The sequence below is a fragment of the Herpailurus yagouaroundi genome, unplaced genomic scaffold (assembly GCF_014898765.1).
Source record: "Herpailurus yagouaroundi ecotype Mexico unplaced genomic scaffold, PumYag 190, whole genome shotgun sequence".
NCBI classification, from domain to species: Eukaryota; Metazoa; Chordata; class Mammalia; order Carnivora; family Felidae; genus Herpailurus; species Herpailurus yagouaroundi.
In genome coordinates, this window is record NW_024412421.1 from 1288883 (window position 1) to 1308695 (window position 19813).

The window sequence follows — 19813 nt, forward strand, 5'->3', positions numbered from 1 at the left end:
ACATTAGACAAAGGCAAAAACCGCTTCATTACCCACTAAGGTGGCTATAATAAAGCCAGATACTAACAAGTGTTGGCAGTTAATGTGGAAACATTGAAATCTCATATATTGCTGGTAGGACTATAAGATGGTGCAGGCTTTTTGGAAAAATCTGGCAGTTTTTCTAAAGATTAAACACCATGTGACCCAGCAATTCCACTCCTGGGTATAGATTTAAAATAATTCATTATTCAAGTGGAAATAAAAAACGTGTGTCCACCAACTGATAGATGTGAAAACAAATGCGTGGTATTGCTAGCTATATAACAGACTGGCAATAAAAATGAATTGATACATACTAGGACAGGGATAAACCTTGAAAACATAATGAACAGGTTACAAAAGGCCACATATTGTTGATTCCATTTTATATAAAATGTCCAACAGACAAATCCTTAGAAATGGGAGGTGGGGAATGGAATGGGGAGTGACTGCTAATGGATTTGGGGTCTCTTAATTCTTTTAAATGTTTATTCACTTCTGAGAGACAGAATGCAAGCAGGGGAGGGGCAGGGAGGGAGACACAGAAACCCAGTTTCCAGACTCTGAGCTGTCAGCACAGAGCCAGATGTGGAGTTCGAACTCACGAGCCATGATCATGATGTGAGAAGTTGGACACTCACCTACTGAGCCCCCCAGGCACCCCTTGGAGTTTCTTTTCTAGGGCAATGAAAATGTTCTGGAATTAGACTATGGTGGTGGTTGCAAACTCTAGAAATATACTGGAAACGACGGAGTCGTACACCTTCTATAAAAAGGTAGATTTAATGGCTTATGAATTGTTATTTCAATAAAGTTACTGAAAAGACTCTTTGTGCTGTTGATACTATACATGCTTATTCTGTAAACAGGTGCTCTACAAAGGCAGAGCACAACTGAGTGAAATAACAGATCTCAACAAGGTTTTATTCTCCTTCCATATGGTTTTCTTTGCTATGGCCAAAAAACCTGAGTAGAATTAAAAGAAAGACTACACTGAACAACTCTAATGTTTTATAAACATTTATTGGAAAGGCTACAAACTTCATATTGCCACTGCATTTCTTAACCTTAAAGTGGTTGTGGGGAAGTAACCTTGGATACAAAACTACTATGCTGTTGAATCTTGCCCAGGCTGGTTGTAAAATATTTTTTGTACAATGGAGGTAGAGTGGATAGGGCAGTAATTTAATCCTCACAGGCCTTGATTAATGCCAGGACACTTCCTGACATCCCACCCCCACCCACCCACCATTCAGGTTATCTAGTAGGCCTAGAAATAAACTACAAGTACTGTATTTAGGCTCAGGGATGGCATAATACATTTTTTAGTTTTCAGTTTTCCCCATTTGTTCTTTTACAAATGTAAAATGTATAACTGATGTCTCTTTTCCCTAAAATTAAAGTGTGTTCTAAAAATATCTACTCTGGGAATGAAAAGGTAGTAGAAGATGGAAAGAGCAACACAACATCCTTTTCATAGTTTTACCTGATTTTTCTCATACCAGCCTAAGAGTCTTACTTTTCTATAAAACATTAGTAATCGATGCTTCCCCCAATTTCAAATATTCAACTTAATGGAGACAGAGAATCTTTAACTTAACATTTAATGAAAACAGAGCATTTTAACAGGTTCTATGCAGACATGGTTCTAATATTGATTTGCTGTTACCTTATTTTTAAAAGGGGGAGGTGGTGGGGAAATACAGCGGCTAGGTTAACCTGGCCCCAATGCTCAGGATTATAACTTATGAGTTACAGAACTCAGATGTCCTTGACTGTACAAAGCATCAGTTGAAGCCAATAAAGCCTGTTTTTACCAACATGTCAAACTTTCTTTTTGCCTTTTAAAACTATAAAATGGGCATGTACCTGAAGCATAAGCTTCAGGCCAATGGGCTTTTAAGGGCTGCTGAAGAACCAGAATGAAGGATACATTCTCCAGCTTAAAGATACATTTTACAGTTCAAAGTATGTTTTTCCTTCTAAAAATGTGACACAAAGAATAATTTATACCAACTGCTTTTTATTATTGAGTCTCAGAAACCTTTCACAAGATGGTTAAAAAAAAAAAGAGGGGGGAAAGAAAAACAAAACAAAAAAAAAACTTTACAACCACAGCTAATGTTATTTTCTCCATTGTTCCCAGTCAGCTCCAAACCCATTGTGTGCAAAGCCCATTTTTCCATGCATCTAAATGATAGATACAGGCTATGAAATTCTTTATTCTATTTGTAGCAGCTTACGCAGGTGCAGCCAAACACAAAGCTTCAGGACAAATTGTACACAAACTTTACAATGTGGGATTTGGATTTAAAATATGAACATAAAATCTACACAAAACTGATAAAAATCAAGCACAGATACCAGGACTGAAACTTATAACCCATGTGTGAAAGGGAGTCTTGTTTCCTTTCAAGTGCTTTATTCTGCTACAGAACAGTCAAAATGAAGATGTAAAGCTTTGTGGTTAGTTTAAATTATACACTCTGTAGATACTATACCAATTTTAAAAGTTACACATAGACCAACAGATGTCCATCAGTTCATCTGGATTGACCAGACACTCCAGCTGGATAGCTGAAAGCAAACCGAGCAAATGTGGAAAGAAAATCCACCTGTGCAATTTGTTTGCAGAGTTTACTGATGGGCACATTGCACTCCTGGTCCATGATGGCTGCTGCTTTCCTCATCAGAGCTATCATTATAGGCTTCACGCCTCTGACCACCTCCTGAGCCCCGAGTGCTATCAAATTCTTGAAGCTCTACCTCCTCTGTATCTCCAATGATGTTTGGAACTTCTGGTCTAGATGGCAGAAGGTCTTCTAGTTCCTTCATTAAAACAAAACACAGATTAGCTGGGAAATATCTTCAACTTTCCTTCGGATACAATCCAAGATATATGCTTGAGAGTTAAGATAGGTCAACCTATGTGCACTTTAAGCCAGAGATCACAAACTGATGACACACAGGCCAAATCTGCAGAAATCTTTTGTACAACCCAACTACTACTTAGAAAATAAAAAGCCAGAATCAGTTCCCAACATTAAAACACTGAAAGATTTCACATGAGACGTGCCTTCCCGCATAGAACAGCTAAAAGATGCTAAGATGGCATACTATGATATGTTGGATGCCTTTTCAGGTGAGGGATCTGGTCTCCAGAGAGCCCCAATCCTCCCAACACCAACTCATACCCAGTCTGCTTTACTTCTTTACTATTCCCTGCTTGGCCCTGTCAACATTTACACCAGCAAGACTCGCATTTAATAACCACCAGAACGGCCCAACAATCACTCAAATGTTAAAAAAGTAAAATTTTATAAATTATGTGTTCTAATCTTAGCACTAAAAACAAATGAACGGTGACAAAGAAAAGCAACTATTATTAAACTTTAAGTTATCTGCTGCTTAGAGAACACTTACAGAAAGCTTGTCTGGGTTGATCCAGTTGTTTTCAGGAAACTGCACATCAAATTTTATGTATAGATCACCTTTTTCAAAGGGATTACGATACTGTGGCATTCCTTCACCTCGAACTACACGGACACATCCTATTGAGTAAAAAGGAAACTATCTAGAATTTATTCAAGAAGGTACTCAATAATTCTTTTGAGAGTCACTAGCTATAAAAAATTAAAAATCACAAAAGAACACATGGAATCCTGGGTCAAACAAAAATCAAGATCTACCTGGTTCAATTACTTTTCCAGGGGGGTATTTCACCACAATCTGACGTCCATCAAGGTGTTTAAATGTGAACTGAAATCCACACAAAGCTTCAACAAGTCCTATCTTGTATGTCATGTGCAAATCATTCCCGTCTCTCTGGAACACCTACAAATAAACCACACAAAACATTTTTAAAAAGTACGGAGCCATGACCTGTTGTGCTGTGCTCCTTGAAATAATTTCAAAACCTTAATTCTACCATTCATAGTAAAAGCCAAACTGTCATCATCCCTAATTCCCTAAATTTACATAAGGAAACCTAGCTATTTTCACTTAATATGCTAGAAAATTCTGTCAGAAAAGCACTGGAATCGAGAAAACAATGGCTCATAAGGCAGGCTGAGGCTCCAAAAAACAGAACCAGGTATATTCTGCAATTGTGGCCCATTTCCTGACTCTGCCTCTGAGCAAAAAAAAATGGTGCAGACAGTCCAGTAAGATTCTGTAGAACAGGTTCACCTTAGGACTGTTCCCCAGACGTGATCCTAACAGGTAAAGGGGAGAGTCCAAATTCAACATAAAGTTCAACCAGTAATGTTCAGCCAGTAAACGGGCTCACACACATGTACAAAGAAGTTTTATATCATCTAAAATTCAAAATTTGCTTAGGTGAATGTAAATCAAACAGCAAATGCTAAGGGTGACTAATTACACTATAAGCCTATTGACTAGGTAATGCAATGATTATTCAAGAAACATCAAATATGTTTCTGAGCTTTTAACGTACAGGAAAAATATATCCAACTTCACACATACCTGACTTACAATTTTTGCTTATTAGAATTTACAAATATCAGGGCACCTGGGTGGCTCAGTCAGTTAAGTGTCTGACTTTTGATTTCGGCTCAGGTCCTTCTCATGGTTGAGATCAAGCCCTACTTCAGGTTCTGTGAGGAATGTGGAGCCTGCTTAAGATTCTCTACCTCTCTCTGCTCCTCCCCTGCTCGCATACACTCTCTTTCAAAAAAAAAAAAAAATTCACAAATATCTATACTTAGCCTTTGAGATTTAGGATGAAACAAAATTTACAATGAAAGGTCACTAAGATTTTTTTCAATACAAAATAGTCTCTTCCAAAAAAACAATGCTGGCTAATTCAGGAAAAAGTGGAAATCTAAAAGATATCCTCTTTTCCTAAATTATCCTCCTAAATTTACCCATGAAGAAAAGTTAATCTCAAACCATTATCTTGGATCAGTGGTCCTGAACCAGCAGCCTCAGCAGCACCAGGAAACTTGTTAGGAATGCACATTCTTGGGCCACACCCCATACCTACTGCATCAGAAACTATGGAGGTAGGGCCTAGTAATCCGTAGTTTTAACACCAGGTGATTCAGGGGCACCTGGGTGGCTCAGTCGGTTAAGCGTCCGACTTCGGCCCAGGTCCGTGAGTTCGAGCCCCTCTTTGGGCTCTGTGCTGACAGTGCAGAGCCTGGAGCCTGTTTCAGATTCTGTGTCTCCCTCTCTCTGACCCTCCCGCATTCATGCTCTGTCTCTGTCTCTGTCTCAAAAATGAATAAACGTTAAAAAAAAATTAAAAAAAAGAAACACCAGGTGATTCTAATGTATGTAAAAGTTGAGAACCACTGAATGTATGTTACCTATGTGCATTTCTTTAAGTATTTCTCACAATGGGTGAAAAAATTAAGTTCAATAAGGATTCTTCAATGCAGAATGTTTTAATGCTTTAATATCTATAAAATGTTAGTGTTTCTAAACATCTTATAGTATTATTGTTCCAAGAACCATCTATAACCAAATATCCTTTGGTTAAAACTACATTAGAAATAGGGAACAAGGGGCACCTGGGTGGCTCAGTCAGTTAAGCATCTGACTCTAGATTTTGGCTCAGGCCATGACCTCATGCTTTGTGAGTGCGAGCGCTAACAATGAGGTGCTTGGGATTCTCCCTCCCCTGCCCCCCCCCACACTCTCTCTCAAAATAAACCTTTTTTTTTTTTTTTCCCGACGTTTATTTATTTTTGGGACAGAGAGAGACAGAGCATGAACGGGGGAGGAGCAGAGAGAGAGGGAGACACAGAATCGGAAACAGGCTCCAGGCTCTGAGCCATCAGCCCAGAGCCTGATGCGGGGCTCGAACTCACGGACCGCGATATCGTGACCTGGCTGAAGTCAGACGCTTAACCAACTGCGCCACCAAGGCGCCCCTCTCTCAAAATAAACTTTAAAAAAAAAAAAGGAATAAGACGGGACACCATGCTCCTGGATAAAAGAGCTCAACTTAAAGTGATTCCAATTAAAAATGATATCAAGGCGACGGGGGGGGGGGTGGCAGAGACTAGTGGACAGGTGAGTAGATTAGAAAACCTGGTGCTAAAATTCAAACAGAATAAACAAGCAAGGACACTCGGGCAATTTTTTAAAAACCATGTTAATTAGAGGCCCCTGGGTGGCTCAGTCGGTTGAGTGTCCTTTTGTTTAGTGTCGGTTGTGTTTGACTTCAGCTCAGGTCATGATATCAGAGTTCATGAGTTCGAGCCCCACATCAGGTTCTGTGCTGATAACTTTGGAGCCTGGAACCTGCTTCAGATTCTATCTTCCTCTCTCTGTCCCTCACCCGCTTACGCATACTCTCTCTCAAAAATAAATAAAAAACACTAATTAAAAACCAAGAACCAGATAGTAAAAGACTTAAAAGCAGTAAGAATTTCTGGAAAACAAAGGTACAGAGAACAGAGAAGGGACTAACATCACCAGATATGGTGATTTTTTGCTATGCAAATGCACAATGGTAGCCATAACACCAGAACAGATACACACCTGTACTGAAAGATGAATACACATGATTTACTGCACTCTCAAAATCAAATGTTTTTTGATCAGAAGATTTATACTGTTTCAGCTAACAGCACCCACCCTAATCTCATGGCCTCATAATTCCTTCAGCACAAGTGTTGGGAGTGGGGGGGAGAAAATAAAAGAAAAAAGCCCCTAACAAAAGAACTACAAGCTTTTTCATGAACTAGTTGAGACTACCCAACTTTTCTTAGAGGGTTAATATTTTTGGGGCATCTGGGTGGCTCATTCGGTTGTGTCCAACTTCAGCTCAGGTCATAATCTCACAGTTCATGGGTTTGAGCCCCACGTCGTCGGGCTCTGTGCTGACAGCTCAGAGCCTAGAGCCTGGAGCCTGCTTTGGATTCTGTGTCTCCCTCCCTGTCTGCCCCTTCCCTGCCTGCACTCTGTGTCTCAAAAATGAATAAACATTAAAAAAAAAAAAAAAAAAAAGGAGGTTAATATTTCCAGTGGTATAAACGAAACAAGATGCCTAAATCCCACCCTGGGCTCAAATTTACTTTATTGGTCATAATAAAACCAAATCTTTGACCTCTTTCTAGCTGAACTTCCACTCTAACCTCTACCATCTTATTTTCTACTTTACACAGTTACATCTGCTGTCTGTTGGAAATTCCATACAATCCACACCTTCCAACAATTTTAAGAGGTGACCTTCTTCCAAATACCTCCCCATAGCCCTAAGAAAGAAAAGTAGCTTATTCATGATCTCATTTGATTCTACAATATCCTTTTAAGGGAAGCCTATTTTTGTATTTAGTAAAGCCAAGCCAAGCCCAGGGATCCCAAAGCTAGTAAATGGGGAGTCAGAACTTAAGTCCTTGTCTCCAAATCCAGTAATCTTCATTTAAAAAATTTCCATGTAATTATGTAGCAACATTAGAAACATCAGTTAGGCATTAGACTCCTGATTTTGGCTCAGGTCATGATCTCACAGTTCCTGAGATGGAGCTCCATGCTGTTAGTACAGGGCCTGCTTGGAGGATTCTCATTCCCTCTCTCTTTCTGCCCCTCCCCCGCCTGTGCTCTCTCTCAAAATAAACATTTTTTTTTTAAATTATGTAGCAACATTAAAGAATGAATATAGGGGTTAAAAAAAAAAGATTTCACCATTAGTCTGACATACCAAAAACTCTCCGCCAAATAAGCATTACTTAACTTCCCCATTACTCTCCCGCTACTACAGTGCCACACATCACTTGGTAACTGTTCCAAGGATATAGCAACGAAAATACCCACGTGTTGTCTGAACCATCTCAAAATACAGTTTATACCCAAGCATACTATAAAGCTTATAAACATCTCAATTACTTGGCTATCTTTCTGCCTTCATCCTTTGTATGGTGGTGTGCATGAAAGGCATGACTGAACAAATGAGGAAGTAGCTAAAATACCAATTAACAGAGAATCTAGAGTTACAAATATTTCAACCTATAAGACCTTAAGACAGAATTCTAGGAATTACTGTTTTTTTAGCAATCAAGAAGCCCTTGATATTTGCAGGATTAGCAATATCCACAAAGGGCCTAGATGTAGATAGTAATTTATAGTTTTGCCAAGGCAAGAAATTTGCCCTGAGAAAAACAAAGGAGAGCAAGCCACAACCTAGCATGGGAATTGATCTAATCAAATTCCCAGAATCTGCGTCTCAATATGGCTTTATTCTCTATTAGATTCGATTCTTTAAGTTTTATTTACTTTGAGAGAGAGAGTGAGGATAGGGAGAGGGAGGGAGAGAATCCCAAGCAGTCTCTGTGTCAACACAGGCCTCGATCTCATGACCATGAGATTATAATCTGACCCCAAATTAAGAGCCAGACACTCAACCAACTGAGCCACCCAGGCACCCCGTGATTTTCAAAATTTATTTGTAGAAATCACCATCAAATGGGAGAAATTTTTAGTGTAAACTAATAAAGTGGTGACTTGTGATATAAAGACCTTCAGAGAAACTCAAGTCAATGAGATCAAGTAATGCCAGAACCCCGTCAAAGGCTTTTATAGTCAAGAATCTGGGTGATTACTAAACAAGTTTCCTGATACCTCCAGATACAGCTTTCAAGAATAAAGGCTTTTTACAACTGCACCAAGAACCATAAGGTACCTAGGAATAAACCTAACCAAAGAGGTAAAAGATCTGCACACTGAAAACTATAGAAAGCTTAGGAAAGAAAATGAAGACCCAAAGAAATGGAAAAACATTCCACGCTCATGGATTGGAAGAACAAATTATTGTTAAAATGTCAATACCACCCAAAGCAGTCTACACAGTCAATGCAATCCCAATTGAAATAGCACCAGCATTCTTCTCACAGCTAGAGCAAACAATCCTAAAATTTGTATGGAACCATAAAAGACCCAAAATAGCCAAAGTAATGTTGAAAAAGAAAACCAAAGCAGAAGGCATCACAATCCTGGACTTTAGCCTCTACTACAAAGCTGTAATCATCAAGACAGGATGGTACTGGCACAAAAACAGGCACATAAACCAATGGAATAGAATACAGAACCCAGAAATGTACCCACAAATGTATGACCAACTAATTTTTGACAAAGCAGGAAAGAATATCCAATGGAAAAAAGACAGTCTCTTTAGCAAATGGTGCTGGGAGAACTGGACGGCAACATGCAGAAGAATGAACCTGGACCACTTTTTTACACCATACACAAAAATAAATTCAAAATGGATGGAAGACCTAAACATGAGACAGGAAACCATCAAAATCCTAGAAGAGAAAACAGGCAGCAACCTCTTTGACCTCAGCTGCAGCAACTTCTTAATTGACAGGTTTCCAGAGGCAAGGGAAACGAAAGCAAAAATGAACTACTGAGACCTCATCAAGATAAAGATAAAAAGCTTCTGCACAGCAAAGGAAACAATCAACAAAACTAAAAGGCAACCAATGGAACGGGACAAGATATGTGCAAATGACATATAAGATAAAGAGTTAGTATCAAAAATCTATAAAGAATTTACAAAACTCAACACCTGAAAACCAAATAATCCCATCAAAAAATGAAAGACATGAATAGACACTTCTCCAAAGACCAAAGAAGATATACAGATGGCTAACAGACACATGAAAAGATGCTCAACATCACTCATTATCAGGGAAATACAAATCAAAACCACACTGAGATACCACCTCACCCCAGTCAGAGTGGCTAAAATTAACAACTGAGGAAACAGATGTTGGCGAGGATGTGGAGAAAAGGGGACCCTCTTGCACTTTTGGTGGGAATACAAACTGGTGCAGTCACTCTGGAAAACAGTGTGGAGGTGCCTCAAAAAGTTAAAAAATAGAATTGCCCTATAACCCAGCAATAGCACTACTAGAAATTTATCCAAAAGGTACAGGAGTGCTGATTCACAGGGGCACATGTGAAGAGCATGTGCTATTATAGCAGAGCTATCAACAGTAGCCAAAGTATGGAAAGAGACCAAATGTCCATCAACTAATGAATGGATAAAGAAGATGTGCGGTGTGTGTGTATGTATCTACATACATATGTGTGTATGTATCTACATACATACATACATACATACATACACGCACACACACACACGCAATAGAATACTACTCAGTGATGGAAAAGAATGAAATCTTGCCATTTGCAACATGGATGGAACTGGAGGGTATTATTTTTATTTTTATAATCATGTTTAATTTTTTTTAATGTTTATTTATTTTGGAGAGAGACAGAGAGTGGGGGAGGGACAGAGACAGAGAGGAAGACACGGGATCTGAAGCAGGCTCCAGGCTGAGCTGTCAGTACAGAGCCTGACGTGGGGCTCGAACTCACAAACAGCGAGATGATGACCTGAGTTGAAGTCGGACACTTAACCCACTGAACCACCCAGGCACCCCTGGAGGGTATTATACAGAGAACTGAAGGTTGATGGGGCTGGGGAGTTGGGGAAAATGGAAGATGGGCACTGAGGAGGGCACTTGTTGGGATGAGCACTGGGTGTTTCATGTAAGTGATGAATCATGAGAATCTACTCCCAAAGCCAAGACTACACTGTATACATTATATGTTAGCTAATGTGACAATAAGTTATTAAAAAAAAAAAAAAAAAAAAAGAATAAAGGTTCACAGGGGCACCTGAGTGGCTCAGTCAGTTAAGTGTCCGACTTTGGCCCAGGTCATGATCTCAACGGTTTGTGGGTTCAAGCCCCACGTCAGGCTCTGTGCTGACAGCTCAGAGCCTGGAACCTGCTTCGGATTCTGTGTCTCCCTCTCTCTCTGTCCCTCCCCTGCTAGCATGCCCTCTCTCAAAAATTAATAAACATTAAACAAAGAAAAATAACAATAGGCTCGTAAAAAAAATAAAGGCTCATACTATACTATATGGCACATCAGAAAATAGAGGTGCAATGATATAATCAAAAGAATATACACTAGACCACATCGTTGGACCAGTTAATTATGCCTTGAACCTAAAATACAACATAAGAACAGACTAAATTTTTTTTAAACTGTAGTACTTTTTCTATCAAGAAAAGGTCACTTGGTTAACCCAACATGTAAAACAATTCAACAGAAAAGCACTGAGGACTGAAGCCCTATCTATCCACCATTCAACACCAATCAAAGGAGTTTCACAATGAAAAATAAGCTGCCTTAGATCATCTGGTCCAATGCCCTTATTTTCATAAATAAGGAAACTGGGGTACAGAAACAACAGGATTACTTACGATTACAGTGTAATCAATGGCTGAGCTGCAACCAAAACTGACTCCTTTTCAGTACTTCTGACTGCACCTGGCTTGTTGGTCTACTAGTCAGTTCTTATGAACTCAGCCCCAGCACTTAACAACTTCATTTAAGTTCAAAGTTGTTCCAGAGAACCCAAAAAGATCTAACCCGTACCTTGAGCAAAAGACTCATTTCTGCATAAAGCAAAAATCAAACAAACAAAAAGGAAATTACCTCATGTTCCTTCTCTTGGAGCAAAAGAACAATGTCTCCTGGTTCCACTCCTGGGGCCTGATCTGCTTCCCCAGTGAATGTAATTCTCTGTCCATGTTTCATGCCTTTGTCTACGTGGACTTCAAGAATCTTCACTTCTTTAATCACCTTCTTGCCTTCACATTTTTTACAGCGGTCCTTTTCATTAATTACCTCTCCTAGAAAGAGAGGTCATTCAAACTTCCAGCAAGAGAACCATACCGCACTCTTAAGATACGTCTTGATAATGCTTTTATTCATTAAATAAACGTTCTGAATCTAAATGCTATCTAAAGTTTTGTTTAAACTATCTTTCTTAGTAACAGAAACTTTCATCTTACTACCCAGTCTCCTCTATTTCAGAGTATAATGTATTTTAAAATACACTTTCTTGGCTGACTCATCTCCTAAATTTAAAACAAAGTCCAAGGATCAACAAGGAAACAAAATGCGTGGTCAAATGCTAAAGCTTCTACAAGTGCTTCTTCATTTTTTGTTTTCAGTCTTAGTTTCATATAGGTTTAACTCTGTTAGAGACAACCCAAATAAAAATTTAAATACCCTTTATGGATCATTATTACATTGTATAATCGGTCCTGGATTTTATTTATTTCATAGACTAACCCCTGCTCAGGTGTCCTATTATGGATCTTCCTTTTATTTAGGTGCACTATCACTGACAATTTCCAAAACCAAAGAAGAGATGGCTGAATTTTATCTGACACTGAGTATCTCCATACCATGTTTAGAACAACACAGCTTTTCTATGCATTCTTCTGAAACATTTAATTAGTGGTATAATGAAGTAAACATGAAGTTGTACATAACTTATTATGAAAAAATATCATTGATTTTTGATGGCTGATTATTGGCACACATTAATGCTTAGATGACACATACAATTAATGACCTCAGGGACTGTTTCTAGAACACTGCTTTCAAAAAGTATGTTCTGTAGAACACCAGTTCCTCACAATGGTAGTGGTACACAGGAAAAGATTTCAGTAAACTTGGTTCTTGATGGCAGAAACTGTTAGAAATTTTAATAAGGGAAAGTGCACTGAGACGTACAGGAAGGGAATATAATATGTAGTTTCTCCATTATCTCATCACTTCCTGGAGCAATTTGGAAAAACATGCTCTAGAACTGTTTTCAGTGTGGTAGCCACCAACCATTTGTGGCTACTTAAAGTTTAAATTAATTAAAATTAAAAATTCAGTTACTCAGTTACACTAGCTAAATTTCAAGTACTCAATAGCCACAGGTGGCTAATGGTTACCATACTAGACATTGCATATACAGTATTTTTCCGTTATTGTAGAAAAATTTTATTAGATAGCACTGCTCTACAACAGGGTCTGGCAAACTAAAACCCACAGGCCAAATTGGGTATGCCCTTGTTTTTCTAAGAAATGTTTAGCTGGAAGTCAGTCATGCCCATTTAGTTATATATTGTCTGTGGCTATAAAAGCATTACAAGGATAGGGGTGAGTAGTAGTTTCAAAAACCATCCTGAGCCTAAGTATTTCAAAGACATTCAAAGCCTAAAGTATTTACTTCTGTGAGAAGGATTTCAATCCCTGTAACTACCCTTAAAAGCTAGCAGCTTACAGTACAATCTGTTGCTATCTCCCTCTTTCTCAAATATAACCTTTAAAAATACAAAGGGACAAAAAACTTTGCCCATCCTTTTGGAACTAAAAAAGACTAACATTTCACTGAACGTAACGTAAACTTACTATCTGTGTTCATTGGGCCTATACATAATAATTATTTTCATTTTTTCTTTTGGAACTGTATGAATACACATGTTAAAAAGAAAAAATATAAGCCTCTCCAATTCCTGCATTCCCAATCCATTTCAACATAAAAGCAGAGAAGTACTGGCATGCATACCTTCTCCATTACAGTCAGAACACACAGACTGCATCTGTTGTACCATTCCCGGAGCCAGCTGTCTTATCATAATGCGTACACCTCGACCCCGACAAGCACTACACTTCTGAACAGCTCCAGACTTTCCACCTTGGCTAAAGCAAGCAAAAGTGTAAATTAGATTTTTTCCCATAGACCATTCCAATAGGTCATGGAAAACAAGAATTGTGCTTTTCAACTTCATCTTCTCAACACCCAATGACCAGTATTTAAATGGACTTTCAGAAGTATCAGAAAATGTTGAGTTGGGTAGTTTAAATCATGAACAATTTTTACCTGGTAGAGACTAAATGTACCACTGAAAGATCAGATGAAATGCATTTTATAAACTAGAACACACACTTACCCACTGCATGCACTACAGAGTACATTCTTGCTAAGTTGTAGTTTGGTTGTCTTGCCATTATACAGATCTTCTAAAGATACTCTGGGGAGAAAAGAATTAGATTCAATCAAATGTTGCCAAGTTCTCCTAAATACAAGATATACATGACAGCTGACACAGCAAATTCCACTATAGCTTTTTAAAACAAAGAATTAAAAAACATCTTACACTAAGTCAACTAAGGTTTTATTTTGTGGCTCAAATTAACAGGATTTTATGGTTATGGACAGTATATATGGTGTCAAAACCAGAACCTACAGGATCGGGCCAACAATTTACTATGCTGCATTTTCTGATAAAGTTGGTAACTGCACAAACTCAAGGATCAACCTTCTTCTGGCCTCAAGCAGGAGCCCCTCCATCTAATCCAACTCTGTGAATGTGGTACAATTATTATCCTCATCCTACAAGACAAAACTGACCCTAGAGAGGTTAACTTGCCTTACTTGATCACACAGGCAGTTTGGCTCCAGAATCCATGCTCTACTAAAGACTCTGTTCCCCTCAAGGACAAATTTTAGAAAAGCTACAAAGTTACATTACAACTTATGGGAGTTATATGCAACTTAGATTGTATATGTCTCAAAAACAAAACAAACAAACAAAAAGTGACCTTGTCAACAGTGTGACAGAGGAAAAGAACAGGTTTTCAAGAGAGAAGTTTTAGAGGTCTTAAGAAACCACTGACTTATAAGCAAAATTATATATTTGAATTAACTTTTACCAAACTTTCAAAGGGGTCTATGATCAAAGTAGGGAGGTTTAGGGGCGCTTGAGTGGCTCAGTCGGCTAAGCTTCCAACTTTTCATTTTGGCTCAGGTCATGATCTCATGGTTTGTGAAATCAAGCCCCAGCATCAGGCTCCGCACTGAACATGAAGCCTGCTTGGGATATTCATTCTCTCTCTCTCTCTCTCTCTCTCTCTCTCTCTCTCTCTCTCTCTCCCCCCCTCCCTCCCTCCCTCCCTCTCTCTGACCCTCCCCTGCTCATATGCATGGTCTCTCTCTCAAAATAAATAGACATTTATAAAAAAGGCAGAGCTTATAAGCCTATTAAAAATACACAACTGATAAAACCCAACTACCTTTATACAGCAGATGAATTACAGGACCATTCATTTCCAAACCAACCTCAAAAAAAAATCTATGTATATCAAGTCTCAAAAACACTATTCAGGGGCGCCTGGCAGGCTCAGTCAGTTAAGTGTTCACCTTCGGCTCAGGTCATGATCTCAAGGTTCATGAGTTCAAAGCCCTGCATGGGGTGGGGGTGGGTCTTTCCTAATTTAATTTTTAAATAAAAAAAAATTTTTTTTTAACATTATTCATTTAGGATCTGAAAGCAATGCTTTTAATGTGCTTTTTTTACCCATCTCATTGTGTTTTTAAATTTCTTTCAGCAGTAAAGATTTACTTTAAAATAGAGCAACAGGGGCGCCTGGGTGGCGCAGTCGGTTAAGCGTCCGACTTCAGCCAGGTCACAATCTCGCGGTCCGGGAGTTCGAGCCCCGCGTCAGGCTCTGGGCTGATGGCTCAGAGCCTGGAGCCTGTTTCCGATTCTGTGTCTCCCTCTCTCTCTGCCCCTCCCCCGTTCATGCTCTGTCTCTCTCTGTCCCAAAAATAAATAAACGTTGAAAAAAAAAATTTAATAAAATAGAGCAACAATAGTTAAAAGTAATTTGCAAAGCACCCATATTTATTTTGTGGTATTCAAACTTTCCCAAAATCATTATTTCAAGCTAATGTTTGTACACATTCTAGGCAGTATAAGAATAAGACACTTAGGGACAAAACATTATCAACACTTGCAAATAATGACATAGCTACAGCTTAATCTTAGACAAAAGCAATTGGCTGCATCTTTCTTTTAGTACTCATAACAATCTTTAACCAAATCATTTACAGAAAAAAAAAATAGGTATGTCTTTTCCTCCTTGTATATTAAACTGCAATCAGTATGCAAAACCACTATCTAAGAGGCCAGAAAAATACGCACTTCAACATGGCCAATGGACAAAAAATGGGGGTAATAGTCTGGCCAAGCTGGCACTATCCACCAATGGTGCTAAACTGGCACAATCCTTTACAAGGCAATTTAGTTGTATTTATCAGCCTCAAAACACTGATGCCTGCCTGGGAATCTCTGCCAAGAAGAGACAAAGCTGTATATAAAGATACTCAAAGCAGTTACTCATTACAGAAAAATATTAGCAACAGCTTATAGAAAAGGTGAATGATTAAATAAATCATGGAATGGAATATTATAAAGCCACCCAAAATGAAATGTAACAACAGGTAAATTCTAAATAATATTAAAACAGGCATTTACTATATAATTTGAAAAAAATTTTAAGGAGAATATTAAGAATTTATTAAGGTACAGCAAGCACTTTCTTGATCCTATTTACTTCTTAGATCACTTCTGTATCAAAGAAAAAAGAACACACACCATACAAGTATTACTCTTCGAATAATATCCTAATGATAATTTCTGAGGATAAATTCTTTTCAAATACAAACAAATTTGAGAATGAGATTCAAACAATGTAACAGTTTACACTTCCTCTAATCTACTCAAATATATAAATTAGGTAATATGAAATATTTTAAATAAACGATGAAAGTCAAGTCTCTGGCATTTGCTAGTAAAACCATTATTGGTTCGCGAAGAGGATAAAAGACCTCACAAACTGTGCAAAGTAAAATAGCTATTTTCATACTGTAGAGGGCCATCGGTGGTTAGCAGTCTAAGATCAAGGTCAGACACCATTCATATGTTGGCAGGTTAATGTCAGGCTTGAAGCCAGCAAGCTCCATGGAAACCTATTTAGGAGAGTTCACACTGAGGATCAAGTAATGAGTGACTGTAACAGTGTAAACAAACTAGTTAGAGTCACTCACTTTGTAAGTTTTTAAACAAAAAGTAACTTGTAAAGTTTAAATACTTAAAAAGCAAATAATCTTCATAGTTGAAATTTTAAATGATTTAGTAAAAGCAGCTTCACACGCATATAACAAAACCACCTACCTACTCACTAAAAACACCATCCTTTCAGATCTGTAGCAAAGTACAAACACCTAGGTTACCAAATTCAATTTAGTCACCCAAAGAAGATAGCAAGGACATGGAAGATTTTTTTTTTCTGACAAAGGATGAACATTTTTAATACATTTCTCTTTACTGAGCATTACTACATGAAAAAGTAGTACTTAATATTTTTTTAAGAAAAAAGATATTTACTTAAGTGGATGCATCATGTCTTCTCCTCTTCTTCTGCCATTTCGACTTCTACTCTGATTGCCCATAAAGCCGAACAATCCCCCACCAAAAATGTGAGAGAAAATATCATCCATGCCACCACCTCCGCCGCTACCTTCCCGAAGACCTTGTTCTCCATATCTGTCATATAATTCACGTTTCTCAGGATTTGACAGTACTTCATATGCAAAACTTATTTCTTTGAACTATAAAGAAAAGTAACAAGGAAAACAATTGGGTTCTCAGGAAGAAGAGTGGGGGAAAGGTTAAGGGAATCTGGAATCTAAAAGAAAAGCTACAAATTACATTTGGTTTGATTCTGGTCCTACCTCCCTCTGCGCGGAATGCGGGCATTCCCATTATAAAACCAAAATATTCTTAACGTAAAGATTTGGCTCTACAGGCATAGATGGGACTTTTCTTACAACGTTCCTGTTTTTAAGGAGGGCAATTTAAAACTGAAACCTCATGGGGAAAAGTGTCAACTTACTTTGTCACCAGCATTTGGATTCTTATCAGGATGATATTCCTTGGCTAACTTTCTGTATGCCTTCAATAAAAAAGAGAATTTTTAAAAAAGGTTACATACAAAATCTGCTTTAAAGATTTGTGAGTACTAAATATCCATTTTTCTGAGAAGCAATTGTTCTAAAATCAGAACCTTCCAAAAATTATCTTTTATTCACTAAGACTGTTTGGCATCTAGATTCATAATTACTAATTTATCCATCCCAATACTGTTTACTCACTAACTTGATCCAAAAAAGCAGACAGCAGCTATACTTGAACAATGCCAGAGAAAAACCAAAATACCGGAAAATTCTGCATCTTCACTATTGTCAAATGACTTTGATGGCCAGTAACCAGACCAAGATGACTCCAATGAACTCTTAAGAAATGACTGTCAAGGGGCGCCTGGGTGGCTCAGTCGGTTGAGCGGCCGACTTCGGCTCAGGTCATGATCTCGCAGTCCGTGGGTTCGAGCCCCGCATCGGGCTCTGTGCTGACCGCTCAGAGCCTGGAGCCTGTTTCAGATTCTGTGTCTCCCTCTCTCTGACCCTCCCCTGTTCACGCTCTGTCTCTCCCTGTCTCAAAAATAAATAAACGTTAAAAAAAAAATTAAAAAAAAAAAGAAAGAAATGACTGGCAAGCTTAGCAAACTGCAAAACATTACTACTAAAAATTAAACTAAGAATTTCTGCTCAGGATAGCTCCTGCCTTTCCTCTGGTTGAAATACCAGGAGAAGCTTTTAATATTTCATGTGATGGATTTATTAGGGTCTTAATTAATTGGAGTGACCTCAGTCTTCGCGAAGTTGCATACATTTTAGGTGGCTGGGATATACAGCACTTGAGTCTTTATTCACAGACACATGAAATTATATAATACAGACTAGCATTTCCGGTAAGGTAACAGGAAGTCCATTTTACTCTCAACTGTATTGGTCCCAGTGCCTAAGGAGCATTCTCATTTTTTCTCAGCTTACAAATCTGGATACTCTAAAATCGGGGAAGACGGTACAGGGTTTAATCAAATGCCGCAAGTGCCTTGAAATCCTTAGATCAAAGATTCGCAGCACTACAAACAACAATAAGGTCTTATATTTATTTTTAGTGTGCACTCAGGTGTTTGGCCGAGACCCACGGCTTATTCCCGAAGCGGATACAGAACATCTAGGTTACCTGCCCACAGAACAATACATCCGAACACAGACCCAAGGGTCTGTGAGCGGAGGAGGAAAAGAGGGAGGTGCTCCTGCGGCCGCGGCACCCAGGAAACATCCCCCACTGCCCGGAGGCACCGACGGGGGCGGCCTCAACCCTCCCGCCAGACCCTAGACCCAGCCCCGACTCGGCTCCGACGCCGACTACCACGACGTGGACAACTTCTCTCCCGGGGCGAGATGCGCTGCGCGCCTCTGTCCAACCTGTTTTTCCAGGGTGGTGACCTCCGCGCGGGGAGGGCCGAGCAGGCTGCAGCCTCCCAGGAGCGCCCAACCTCCGGCGCCCGCCGGGGGAGACAGGAAGGAAGCGTTCTTCTGGTGTTTGCGCAGGGGTGGGTTTTATTTGCTGCATTTGCGGGCGGGCGGGGCCGACAGCCCAAGGTCAGCCGAGGCCGGTCTCGCCGCCACCGCCCCCCAGCCTGGGCCCGCCGCGTCCGGCGCCGGCTCGTGGGCAGCCCCGTAGCGCGGCCTGGCCGCCCCAGCCACGCAGGCCCGCGCCCCTCACACCCTGCCTGGCCCGTCCCGCTCCCCACTACCTTCTTCAGCTCGTTCTCGCTGGCACCGGGTGGGACGCCCAGAATGTCGTACAGCTTAGTGTCGGCCACGTTCGCCATGGCGGCCGGCTGGGAAGCGCTCAGAGGAGAAGGCGACGGAGCGCAGCCAGGCCCACAGCGGCGTCGGCGGCAGCGCAGGCCGAGGAAGACAGCGAGGGGGAAGAGGGGCGGAGCTGAACTTTGACCCGGCGCACGGCGCGCCGTGACGTCGCTACGCGGAGTCCGCCCCGAGCGCTTGGCAGCGGCTGTTGAGGGTCGTGATGGTGACCGAGCTTGTGGTGGTGGTACCCGAGCTTGCGGTGGGCTCGCTTTTGCTCAGGGTCCAAGCCCTGGGAAACTGAGACAACAGTGATCTGCGCTTTCCAAGGATTCAGCTCCCTGCGAAAGGCGTTTATGGAGGGTACTGAGGGGATGAAGAGGCTGTCCCTTTGGTCAG

General features: G+C 39.9%; 1 protein-coding gene across 1 annotated transcript; it reads right to left on the reverse strand.

Moving 5' to 3' along the window:
• Positions 1-1025: 1025 nt before the first annotated feature.
• On the reverse strand, positions 1026-19547 carry DNAJA2 (DnaJ heat shock protein family (Hsp40) member A2). Its single transcript, XM_040497922.1, has 9 exons — positions 19360-19547; positions 17590-17649; positions 17082-17305; positions 13803-13883; positions 13418-13551; positions 11503-11699; positions 3711-3855; positions 3445-3572; positions 1026-2850 (listed from the first exon to the last, which is right to left on the reverse strand). Exons 1-9 carry the CDS (start codon positions 19435-19437, stop codon positions 2659-2661), a joined length of 1239 nt encoding a protein of 412 aa, XP_040353856.1. The 5' UTR covers positions 19438-19547; the 3' UTR covers positions 1026-2658.
• Between the last annotated feature and the right edge of the window lie 266 nt (positions 19548-19813).

Excerpts from the sequence above, each read along its gene's own strand:
- DNAJA2 (XM_040497922.1), bottom strand. The coding sequence starts at position 19,437 with ATGGCGAACGTGGCCGACACTAAGCTGTACGACATTCTGGGCGTCCCA. Across the intron at positions 13,884-17,081 it reads GACATGATGCATCCACTTAA|AGTATCTTTAGAAGATCTGT; the intron begins GTAAATATCTTT and ends TTTTCTCCCCAG. Across the intron at positions 3,856-11,502 it reads TCCAAGAGAAGGAACATGAG|GTGTTCCAGAGAGACGGGAA; the intron begins GTAATTTCCTTT and ends GTTTATTTGTAG.